This window comes from Phocoena phocoena, chromosome 9, assembly GCF_963924675.1.
Source record: "Phocoena phocoena chromosome 9, mPhoPho1.1, whole genome shotgun sequence".
Lineage (NCBI taxonomy): Eukaryota > Metazoa > Chordata > Mammalia > Artiodactyla > Phocoenidae > Phocoena > Phocoena phocoena.
In genome coordinates, this window is record NC_089227.1 from 32151079 (window position 1) to 32164238 (window position 13160).

Genomic DNA, 13160 nt, shown 5'->3' on the forward strand with positions numbered 1-13160 from the left:
TACATACGCATTACTTATCACTGACCATGGGCCATGAGCCCCACATGTTTTTTACCTTTACTGAATCTCAGTTTGTAATTTCTCTGGAGTTTCATTGGGATAAAATAGGCTTATCATGGCAATAGGTTCTTCTTTTTAATATGTTTGGACTGTGATTTTCTCGGCTCTTAGTCATCTATCAGTTTGATTCCATCTGTTATCAACTTCTAGGCATTCCTCAAATTATCCGGTCCAGTATTTCCAGGTACAATATGACTTTTTTCCCTATACCTTGTCATTCAATATAATTTTTGATGCGTTAAAGTAACCAGGTTGGGCCTAAGATGGAGTCGCTCACGTTACCCACATCGGCAAACCAAAACTTAACTGTTTCTATGTTGGGCTCTCCCAGAAAAAGTAGGCTTAGGTCAACCAAGCAGTGTTTGCCTGTTCAGCACACGTTACCTGACCTGGCTCCAAGGCTTCCCTTTGCTCCTTACAAGGAAAGTAACCCTGCTTTAATTAATCAGCAAATGCCCCCTTCCTTGTTCCTGCTTACTTTGGTCTATAAAAATCTCTCATCTTCTACAGCTCTTTGGAGCTCCTTTCCATCTGCAGACTGAATGCTGCCTGATTGATGAGTCACTGAATAAAAGCCTACTAGGTCAGTAAATTGTCTGTGGAAAATTTTTCTGTTAACAGATGAGAGGGGCGGTAGAGAATATGTGTTCTACTCATCATCTTGTAGCTTCCTGCTGTTATGAAGCAGGAGCCTATCAGGTCACAAATTTCTATAAAGACGAAAACAAACAAAAAACTCATTTCCAATATACACTGTGTAACTGCAGCCTTCACAGCCTTCCCTATTTGGGTCAAAGGGTCAGGGCGAGATAAGAACACTATCAACACGGTATGCAATTGTTTCTGAGAAATTTCTCAACGATTAAAAATGAGGCCCAAAACTGACCCTAAGCAGGAAAATGAGAGTCTCTTTCTTATACCTATAATATTTCTGAATATTTGTGGTCAGAAAGGATAAATAGTTAAATAAGAAAAGCTTTATATTGTTTATTGTGAGTCTTATTAAAAGTACCCTAGGCAATGTCCCAGCACACTTGTAATTAATATTTTGAATCCAAAATGCTTCCATCTCTTTTTCGCTGATTTGCACACAGCTCAATGATAAAGGAAGAATGGAAAAACTTTCTTATCAGATCCCAAGCCTAACCAAATACTTTTGCCAAGGAACGCTCAAATTTGAGAAATTATATTTTATTTGTTTTACCTTCAAAGACTCTGGCGAGGCAGGGATATACATTCAAAATGCAGTATTTTTGCCTTTAATCCCAACACTACCTAACATGCAATTACAATATGTCTGGTGGGAAATAAAGTTTAAAATAATTATCTTCGTTTACCTCACTACAATTTGGAACTGAGAACTAAGGAAAGAAATTACTTGTTCAGGTAGATTGTCAGTTACAGCCAACTCTGATTTCAGTTTTGAAATTGAGCTATTTTAAAGGACTGAAGTTCACCTTAAAAACTGCTCACAGTATTAGCAAGAGTAGTTTTAATTAAAAACAAACTCCAGCAGACTGTTACCACCATTTTTAAAGAGTGAAAACTAATGGGGTTTCAATTTAGACGCACACACTTCTCATGAACCAAACTGCAGCTTTAACAATATTCAAATGTTAGCTGCTCTGGTGTGCATATTAGTACCAGTGGCAACATTGAAATGCTGTATTGAAGGCATCTGTTGGCTGGTCTGTCAAACATTTCAATTCATGCTGGAAGTGTTTCATAATTAAGCCCGTAAATACTGTCTTCATAAACCACCCTCTTTGTCTACTTCTCATCTAACACGAAAAAGAAGCATTATTATAACTTGAACAAAATGGAAAACTTTAAAATTATTTTAAAGGAGAAAAAAGCTAAATTTTCTTAATTAGCTGAATAACCTAAGGCTACTGGAATATAAATAACTTTAGCTCTAAGAATAAAAAGGATCAACCCTTACATTTAGGTCTTTAATCCATTGTGATTTTATTTTTGTGTATGGTTTTAGGGAGTGTCCTAATTTCATTCTTTTACATGTAGCTGTCCAGTTTTCCCAGCAGCACTAATTGAAGAGGCTGTCTTTTCTCCATTGTATATTCTTGCCTCCTTTATCAAAAATAAGGTGACCATATGTGCGTGAGTTTATCTCTGGGCTTTCTAACCTGTTCCATGAGAACCTAGGGGCAGGACATGAATAAAGATGCAGATGTAGAGAATGGACTTGAGGACACGGGGAGGGGGAAGGGTAAGCTGGGACAAAGTAAGAGAATAGCATGGACATATATGCACTACAAAATGTAAAACAGACAGCTAGTGGGAAGCAGCCGCATAGCACAGGGAGATCAGCTCTGTGCTTTGTGACCACCTAGAGGGGTGGGATAGGGAGGGTGGGAGGGAGACGCAAGAGGGAGGAGATATGGGGATATATGTATACGTATAGCTGACTCGCTTTGTTATAAAGCAGAAACTAACACACCACTGTAAAGCAATTATACTCCAATAAAGACGTTAAAAAAAAAAAAAGAATCAACCCAATGTTGATGACAGGGGAGGCAACAGACAATTCTCATGCACTGATATTGGGAAGGTAAACTTGACATGATGTTTCAAAGGCTTAAGAAGGTATAGTCTCTGACCTAGCAATTCTACATCTGGAGGTTTATCCTGAAGAAATAAAATATGCAGTATGTTTACATGGATGTAAACACAAAGCTGTTTACTACAGTATTATTACTGAGAGCCAAAAATAAAAACCACCTAAATAGCAGTGATAATAACAACAGGCAGTCTTATAACATATTGGGTTAAACTGAATGGACAATTCCTTTATTAACACAGAGGATATTTGAGTAAAACGAAACACATCCACATGCAAAGTACATAGCCAAACATGAGAGAGGGGGAAACAGAGAGGCAGAAGAAAGAAAGGGAGAGGGTTGGGGGAGAGTGGGTGATAGTCCCTAATGCCAAGGATGTGAATCCAAGCTAAAGCAGTAGAATGAGGTTAACAGGCTAATGCCACGGCAGCCGAAAGGAGAATTTGAGTAGAGACCCACACATCGGAGACTGAAATTTAAATTGCCCACATGGCAACACAACATTTCTGTTCTCTGCCTCTTATACTCCCTGAGCAAGGCAGGGAGTTAGAACTGAGATGCTGACATAAAGCCAAGATCCTCAGAGTATTACACAGTCCAATAAAAGGTTCTAGAAAACTCTACCCACCAGCTCAGAGAAGCAAGAGGAAAGCGTGAAACATCTTGGGGCTTTGGATAGGAAAAAAGTCGTCTAAAAGAAATGAAAATCTCAGGTCTAAGCCATGTGAAGCTATGGCATCCAAAATGACCTTGCCACTATGATCGGTAAATCCCAGACTGAGTAACTAACCACAAAATTAATCCCGAACTCACGAAACCTGTAGAAACCTGCAGGCAAAAAGGAGAAAAACACGTAGGGACATCTGCTCAGTGTAGAACACACAGAATTCCTCCAGAAAAAAAAAAGCCAACCTGAAGATAACCTTTAAAAATAAACATACAAAAAATAAGTTCAAATTAAAAAAAACAGCCTCAAAGGAACAGAACCACCTAAATAAGACTATTAATGAGATAGAAGAATAAAAACCATAATGAAGACATGTCATTATAAAACTGATTTTTAAAGAACCAAAAAGAACTTTGGTAAATTGAGATAGAGTAACTGAAATTTAACTTATGAAATGGGTATGTATTAATAAAAGTGTTTAGGGGTAAAGATGACTGACATCTGCAACTTCCTTTGAAAGCGTAATTGGAGAGTCTTACATAGGAGGAAAAAAATATGTACAGTATCTACATGTGGGTGGTATACTAGATCCTTGGGAGATAATGGACAAAGATGGATGTTTTTTATTTGTTTGTTTTATTTATTTTTTATTGAAGTATGGCTGATTTACAGTGTTGTGTTAATTTCTGCTGTACAACAAAGTGACTCAGTTATATATATGTATGTATGTATGTATATATATATACACACATTCTTTTTTATATTCTTTTCCATTAGGGTTTATTTCAGGATATTGAATATAGTTCCCTGTGCTATACAGGAGGACCTTGTCGTTTAAGGATGGATGTGTTTTAAACCCATGTAGAAAACAAGAAGGACAACACCAAACTATAAAATGGAAAGCTAAACGAATGATTGCTAAAATCTTCCTAGCATCATACCTTGAACACAGAAGACACTCCATAAAACAAGAATGAATGAATGAAGCTTACCTCTTCAAGTCCCTTTAAATCTCAAAATCATAAATCTTATAAAATACCTGTTTTTTATGGAAATCCTTTAGGGCCGTTTCGTAGCCTTCCTCTAGCCTACTGAAGGCTATTCCTACATCTGTGGTCCACCAGATTTGTGAGCCAGTTAGTGCGACTTGAGCCGGGAAATCAAAAATCCACAGTTCCCTGGGTTTGTCCTCATAGGCTGCGATGGCTTCTGTGATAGAACGTCGCACTGTCTCTTTCATGGTCTGTTCCAGCTGCAGAAGCCACGTTTCCACCTTTTGAAGCAAATGGAAGTGTTGTAACACAGGCTTAACTATGGAAAAGGGATTATTCCATCCTCTCATGGCCTTGAAGGCTACGCAGTTATATGTATAACGAGCCAGTGAACTACTGATTAATGAAGTCCTTCCTACATGAACCTGGATTCTACCGGGATACTGCTCATCTTATTTCACCTACCAGCTGGCTGATAAAATTCCACATCCTAAACAGACAAGGTGTTCTCCATTATTCATTTTTCAGATTTGAAGACCTGATGGTTCTAGACCAAGATCCCCTCTGATAACACACAGTGTTTTGAGAAACCAAGCATCACAGCCAATATGCTGGAGTAAAATTCTAGAGGTTTGGAAATAATAGGAAATTGATTTTTAAACCAAAGTACAGTTGATTTACAATGTTGTGTTAGTTTTAGGTATACAGCAAAGGGATTCAGTTATATTCTTTTTCAGAATTTTTTCCATTATGGGTTATTACAAGATATTGAATATAGTTCCCTGTGCTATATAGTAGGTCCTTGTTATTTGTTTTATATATAGCAGTGTGTATCCATTACTCCCAAACTCCTAATTTATCCCTCTGCCCCCTTTCCCCTTTGGTAACCATAAATTTGCTTTCTATGTCTGTGAGTCTAGGAAACTGATTTTTTAAATGTATCTTTTGATAATTTTTAAATCCACTAAAGATTCTACCCTCAAATCTACATAGTTCCTAGTCTTAAGCCAAAGTGTTTTCAGCAAGTATCTTAATTGTATTCCCTACTGGCTCTCATCCTCACACTTGTCATAAATTACACAGCAGGAGAGTATGAGAGGACAACTGCCGACTTGTGAAAATCTTTTTTAAAAAAATTCATTTGGGGCTTCCCTGGTGGCGCAGTGGTTGAGAATCTGCCTGCCAATGCAGGGGACACGGGTTCGAGCCCTGGTCTGGGAAGATCCCACATGCCACGGAGCGACTGGGCCCGTGAGCCACAACTACTGAGCCTGTATGTCTGGAGCCTGTGCTCCGCAACAAGAGAGGCCACGACAGTGAGAGGCCCGTGCACGGCGATGAAGAGTGGCCCCCGCTCGCCACGACTAGAGAAAGCCCTCGCACAGAAACGAAGACCCTACACAGCCAAAATAAATAAATAAATAAATGAATTAATTTAAAAAAAAAAAAAAAAAAAAAAATTCATTTGAAGTTTATTTTGCTCCCACAAATATATTTCAGCCAGTTTTCCATCCTATTCAAATATGCTTTGTTATATTTATCCATATATCTGTTTCTTTGGGATGATATTATATAACAAAAAGGATACCTATACCGTTTGCAAATAATTGATCATATCAATAAAAAAATAACTATAATAAATTAATTCCAAGGACTATATGAGATCTTGAAGATTATACAACTGATTTCTTTCCCCGCCTCTGTGAAGATGACACAGCATTCATTCCTACAATCTCTTTCTCTGGAGAACTGGGAAGGAGCGGTACGTGGTCAGTGAGCTGACAGCCTTCCCTATTGGAAGAAAAAGGGAAGAACCATCCCCAACATCCTAAAAGACTTCTCTCCCGGCTTCCTAGCTGGGCTTTGTTCAGATACCTGAGAGAGGGTGACCTAATCACTACTGCAGTCACTCCACACAACTCTTAATGTCACCAAGCAGCAAGCTCCTTTAGTAAATTAGGTATCACTTGAAAATATCCCAGATACCCTGGGATCCATGTCCTTAGTATGGCCACCCGTTCTCGAGGACTCTCCAGTCCATCTGGGAAGACCAAACACACATACAAGGTGACACATCAACCCGTGTTCACAGACTATGCCACCAACGGCAACTCAGCTCAATATAATTTGAGAACTAAGCCCTGATGAGATGCTTGCTTGATCTCCCACTTCTTGGTCTTTCATCAGCTTCTGTCCGACCCTCTATAACAAGAATTATCACTTCCCATTATCACTAATTATGTGAATATCCATTTATTCAATAAGCTTAAGAGGTCCCCCAGGACAGGTGCCATGTCTTATTCTTTTCTGGATCTCCAAAAGCCAAACCCAGCAGCTGGTACATAGTAGGTATTCAATAAACACCTGTCGAATAAAACGCAAAGAGCCGAAACTGGGGAGGAAACAATCATAAAAGTGTGGGGGGAAGGTGGGGGGAAGACCTAAAGTAAAAGCATCTTTTTATAAAACAGGCAATTAGAGGGTAAATGTGCTACATGCCCAAAAGTCTCTAGCATAAGTTGCTTATATAAAATAAGTTAGAGCACTGTGAAAACTTTCAGTACCAAGGGTTCCTGCTAGTGACACCCACATCTATGGTTGGACTGTCCTCCTGGGCACTATGCCAGTCAGCTAGCAGTCTGCCGGGGGGAGGCAGACAGCAACACACTTTTGTCAAGATAGTTTATGGTGATTTTTTCTAATCATTGTAATAATATCCTAAAGAGCCCCAGAGATCACAAATATACTTTAATCAAAGTATTCCACCATCTGCTTCCCCTGCATTTGGCAGGATTTTTCTGGTACAATATTAAAAAGCAACAGAGAGGAATAAAGGAAACCCTTGTAAAAAAAAAAAAGGTTGCCATCACATTTCTGCAAGGGACCCTTTAAGGAACCCCCTGCCTCAACCTAAACTGTTCTGCAATAGAGGCTACTGTCTCAGTTACCCTGTGGATTAACTCAACCTATATAAGCATCGTCGTAAAAAGATGCAACTCCTCTAAATCATCTGAAAACACCAAGAGCTGCTTCGTAAATGGTTAAGAGCCATTCTTACAGATAACTTAAGAATGTGTTTGAGGTGTTTGGCTGTAAGAGAAGAGAGGATGTTAACTGTCTGTGCACATGGTGATTAGTGTACATGACACTAGCTTAGTGGACTCAATCAACTTTATTTACGAGCAGCCATTTACAACACCCACGTCAGAATCCTGAACCACAGCCTCTTTAAAACGTGCTTCATTGCAAGGTGCTGCTTCGCCCTAACCCTTCCCTGTACTCTGAGCAGGGGTGAAAACAGTGTGCTCTGTAGGAGACTCAGTCACTGGGTGGCATTTGCTACTAATTCTGGAGTTTACTCGTTCAGTCTGTGACAGTCCCTCCCGTCTGGCGCAACTGTGAGCAAGTGTGAGCTCCTGCAGGGTGCTGAAGCCTGATGGTCAGAGTGGGAAGCACGGCAGAGGAGCCCTGTCACACCGGACACAGGTAAGCGGGAATCTCTGAGCACAGAACTAACCAGAGCCTCATTTGACATGAGTTGATTTTTTCTTGGTCAACTTTTAAAAATTATCCCCCCAATACTTCTCTGGCATAGAGAACCTCATAAGCAAATCTTACATGGCCTATGCATTCACACTCAGCTGGGAATGGGACGTATTCCTTTTCTTTGCTGTACATTCCAACGGCCCTGTGCGCAGAAACATCCTGATCGCCTTCAAACTGCAGATCTACGATGCTGTCAAAGAGTTTGGAAAGGTGGTGTGTAACCTAAGACAAGATAAGAAGAAGAGATAAGAGCATTTCTTACTGCATGTATATTCTGGTAATCTACAGATGTGGCTAAATGAATTCACAAAACTGTCTTTGTATCGTTACAGAGATGCCTCAAAATGTTTTTCTTCCAAATAAAAATCACTTCTTCAATTCCAGAGTTTGAAATGACCCAGATGGAGAAGTGGCCAGGCACTCTGATCACATCAACAGGTGTTGGGAGGTGAATACTTACCCTGCTAGGTTATCTATTTTCTCCTTAAAGGCTGGAGACTTACCAACTTCTCTATCTGTACCATATTCCTGTAGCAATCATGCTGCTGGGAATTTTGTGGTCAGGTTATTAAAATTCAGACATGGTATTTTACTTACACCATAAAAGACCTTATATTGTTTAAAAAAAAAAGCTGTGTTAAAATATGTGAAACAAAAATGTAAATTAGATAGTCTTATTCTTGGGTCAGGTCCTATGTTATTGTACACTTGCTTTGCTATTTACATGAGCCCCAGAGCGTATCTGTTACATCAGAAAGGTGAATGGGGTTCCCCCATTTTCATTGACAAAGAAATTGAAGGCAAAGTATTAGGTGACTTCATCAAAGTTGACACTGCTAAGAATAAGTGGCCGTTAGATCTTAAACCTCCAAGTCCAAGCCACATCTACAAAGTTCAAACTCTTCGAGCATCATAACCTTTTACATCCTAAGTTGTGGGATCTCCAAAAGAACCCCCAGTAAATAGCATACTGAACCCTGTGCAGGTTCTGGACTCCTTGAAAAATAAAACCAAGTTAAAAAGACAAAGAGCAGCACTTGTTCTGCTAGAGGCCAGTTCAGAGATGAAAGCCCAACTGGCCTCCAAACAGAACACAAGAATCAATAAGACATCCATCTGGTCATATCAGCACAGACTGGGACCGGCCTCTCCACCCAGCAGAACTGGCAAGGAGCAAAGGAGAGGAAGACGCGTATTCTGCAGGCTACCAGTAAGGGAAGCCGCTCTACCTCCCCCTGGGGTGGACTGAATAGAGGGCAGAGTGAACCACAGGAACTATCAGGAAAGGGAACAAGTGCTCCCTCCTTACACTTGGCAAAATTACTGTAAAACCTGAGAAGTGGGAAACAGTTTGGTGATTCCTCAAAAAGTTAACTAACTATAAACTTGTCATAGGACCCAGTAATTCCACTCCTAGATATATACCCCAAATTACTGAAAACGTACTCAAATACTTGTACAAAAGTTCAGAGCAGTATTATTCACAGCAGCCAAAAGGTGGAACCAACCCAAATGTCCACTGATGGATGAATGGACACATTGTGCACTGTGGCATATCCATACAATGGAATACTGTTCAACCATCAAAAGGAAGTAAGTACTGGTACACTCTACAACATGGATGAACCCTGAAAACATCATGCTACGTGAAAGAAGTCAGTCACAAAAGATCATATAGTGTATGATTCCATGTACATGAAATGGCCAGAATAGGTAAATCCACAGAAACAGAAAGCAGACTGATGGCTACTAGGAGACAGGGGGACGAGGGAATGCACGATGACTTCGTAATGGGCACGAGGTTTTTACTGTGGGGTGATGAAAATATTTAGCAACTAGACAGAAGTGATGGATGTACAACATTGTGAACAGACAAAACGCCAATGAATCATACACTTTAAAATGGCTAATTCTGTGTTACCTGAATGTCACCTCAGTAAAAAAAAAAAATAATAAAAGGTGCTGACATTTCCCAGCACATAGCATTAAAGCCATCTCTGCAATGAGTTTTTCTTGAAACACAGTTTAAATGGCCTTGATAACTATACCAATAGCAGCTTCTACAAACAACAGCAACCCGCCTAAATTTCCCATGTGAAAAGACCAGTACCAATATTGGTAAGGAACTCCTTAAGGGTGATTTAATCTTTGAAGCTTTTAGCCTTAACATTTTTGCTGTATTCACAGTTTTAGTACTGAAGAAAAGCACAGCAAGGAATCTTCCGAGTTTAAAATAGATGAGTTTTTGAGTCTCTCACTTTCAGTGTAGGCAGAGCAGTAGCTGATGATCACTGCTTGGGTTACCACAGTCTCCCCCATCCCTGTACATAACCCACAGGACATTATACACAGAAAGTATCTCCAATCCTCTAACAACTCGCTATCACAGCTGAAGTGGCCAGGAAGTGCACAGATGTTTAATGGCTTCTACTGTGTAATGGGCCTAGTCAGGTACAAATAATAGTCAGGTACAAAGCTGCGGGATAAATGAGACCTCGACTGTCAGACATCCTCACACATCATTGCTTTGGTGAGGAAAGCATTTCAAAAGAACTCTAGTCTCTAGTCACTCAGTGGGTGACCAGGAAACACAAACCCCACGGCTTGAGGTTCTCCCATGACTTATACCTGGCGTGTTGGAAGTTGGATATTTTCCTATTCTGCCTTCCATTTAGAGCTTCTGAGAGAACAGGACCATTTTTTTAAACTAACAAGGATGCTGTTGACCTCAGATCTGTTCCATTTCTAATGATATCCCTTTGTACCTGTTAACACAAAATTAAAATTCCTTTTTCCTAGTTTGTCTTTGGAAAGACTTATTTTACAGTTTAAAAAATACATAAAAACTAATGCCTCAGAGGCCCCCTCTTTGCACCACACTAAAGAAACAGAATGGATTTGAACACTTCAAATCATGAAATTCAATAATTTTGTTGTATCTTGAGTAGGTTTCTAAAAGGTTAGCAACAAAAGTTGAAATGCTGTTCCACTGGTTTACAGTAAATCAGGTGCATCCACCCACTGGTGCGTAGCCAGACAGGCAGCCCCTGCTTTGTACAGTAGGGCGTGATCGTAAAAACCACCATGCAACCTCCACGATCAATGGGCAAACTTACGATTATGCTTTGGCCGCTAAAAATTTTCGTTAAAACATTAAAATCCCTCTCACTCTTGGTTATAAAAGTACAGAGAAATAAAAAGTGTAAACTATACTTAGTACACTAACTTAAAATACTAAAAGAAAATTAAAAATTAAGTGTTTTACTCCTTTATAGGAAACTTATCAAGAGTAGTTCGAACAGTGCTTGCCTCCTTCTTCTCATCTTGTAACTTAAAATACTGAGTGAGCACCTTCCCTATGCTTTGTGTAGTCGCCATATTCCTTTGGAAGTTCGGATTGGCTGCCAACCTTTCATCCTTTGAGGTCTCCATGTCCTGATATTTCTGAGAGTTTCTTTAATGTCAAGTTTTTTTTTTTTCCTGGTATCACTTCCTCTAGGACATCTTCATCCTTTTTGTCACAACCAGTGTTTACATTTATATCAATGAGTTCATTTTCACTATAATCCTCTGGCTGCATATCTAGAACCTCTCAAATGGTGTAGTGTCATTTCCACAGTCACCTTTCTCTTCCATAGCTACACCTATGATTCAAATTTCATGTCTAGCGTTATCAATTTTCACTACTTTGCTATACTATCAACTTCATTACTAATTCCCTCTTTTGAAGGTTTATTTTTGTAAACCGTCACGTGGGTTCTTCACTGGGGACAAGGTGGTAACACACTACGTTCTTTGCTGATTACGTCAGAATCAAACAACAAATGTGTGACAGCTGACCACAGACAGACTTTCAAAGGTGTGACGTAACTGGTCACGAGTCAAGATGTACATCTGTTACTGACATGGTGATTTTTGTGGACTGAGGAGGCAGCAATGAAGTTTGTGCCTCTCGAGATCACTCACAGTTAACACACCTTAGTATGTGAAATTTGAACCATGTTATTGGGGGAACAGAGTTAAACTGATCCTTGGTAACTGAAATTCGTATTTTTCAGGTCTGTGCACAGGGAGAGCTGCCTTTTTAAGAGCTGACATTTATCTACCTGTAAATAAAGTCAAAAATATTTACTCATCTAGGTAATTTTATAATTTAAAATGCAAACTGATACAGCAATCAGATCAGCAGTCTACCCTACGTTCACCTAGAAAAGAAAGGGAAGAAAAACGAAATCATACAGCTTCTACATATGCTTTTATGTATATCTCAGATGTATTGCTATGTCCTAGTTTCCCTGTATGGCTACTATACATTCACAAAGCTTACCCCTTGCTTTTTGCCTATATCTCATTTCATATTTGCCCCATCTATGAAAGATGCTGCTGCTGATTAACTGAGATAAAATAGACACAAAGTCCTGATATTACTCCTGGCATGATGAACACCTCAGGATTCATTCACACGTAGTCATTAGCTCATTTATACATAATGATGGTAATACTCATGATAGTATTTGTGAGAAGATAAGTAATGTCTAAAATGTAGGCAGTCCTGTCTATTGTGAATATTATCCTCTAGAACAAGAGAAAAATGAGTCCTTTATTTTTACATGTAAAAAAATTTAAGTCTGTCATAATGTTGAACAGTTTATTGTTGTGTTTTATATTTTTAATAATACTCAATATAGGTGACAGTATAGGGAAATGGACACGCAACATTGTTGAAAGTCTAAATATGCAAAAACTTTCTAGAAGTTGGTTAAATCAGTTATAGCACTTTCAAATAATGAAAACTTTTTTCGACATTAAACATCATATTGTAGAAGAATATTTCAATTTTGATTAAGTATATATGTTCTTACCTACATAAACACAGACATATAAAGAAAAACTACAACCACTCAAAACTAGCATCTAGGAGTATGTTATTCTTACCTTTAGTATTTTTATATTTTTCAAATTTTCAATAGTGAACATGCAATTATATAATTCAGAAAGACTAAATTTGTTATAAATTTTGTAAACCATTATAGCCAATCCTAGGTATTGGGTATTGCTTGGTTTGCTTTTACCAAAAATAAAATCATAGTACACATAATATTTTGCAATTTGATTTTTCACTAATTAATATAACTTGGACATACCTATATTATCGGTGCTGATTCTGTATTTCTTCCTTAACATTTTTAGCATGTGTATGTAAATATATATAGATATGCTGACAATACAAACTCTTGAGTTTTTAAATAACCTTTTGAAAATTTAAATGGAGAAAAGTGAAAAAAATCACGTGTGTAGAGCTTAATAAATTTTAGC

The 13160-nt window shown here is 38.6% G+C and overlaps 1 protein-coding gene across 1 annotated transcript in view; it reads right to left on the reverse strand.

The window, feature by feature from the left end:
• Positions 1–13160, reverse strand: part of DNAH11 (dynein axonemal heavy chain 11) — a 315873-nt gene that overhangs the window by 199052 nt on the left and 103661 nt on the right. The window contains 2 exon segments of the mRNA XM_065883652.1: positions 4346–4579; positions 7917–8066. Coding sequence (XP_065739724.1) covers positions 4346–4579; positions 7917–8066 — 384 coding nt within the window.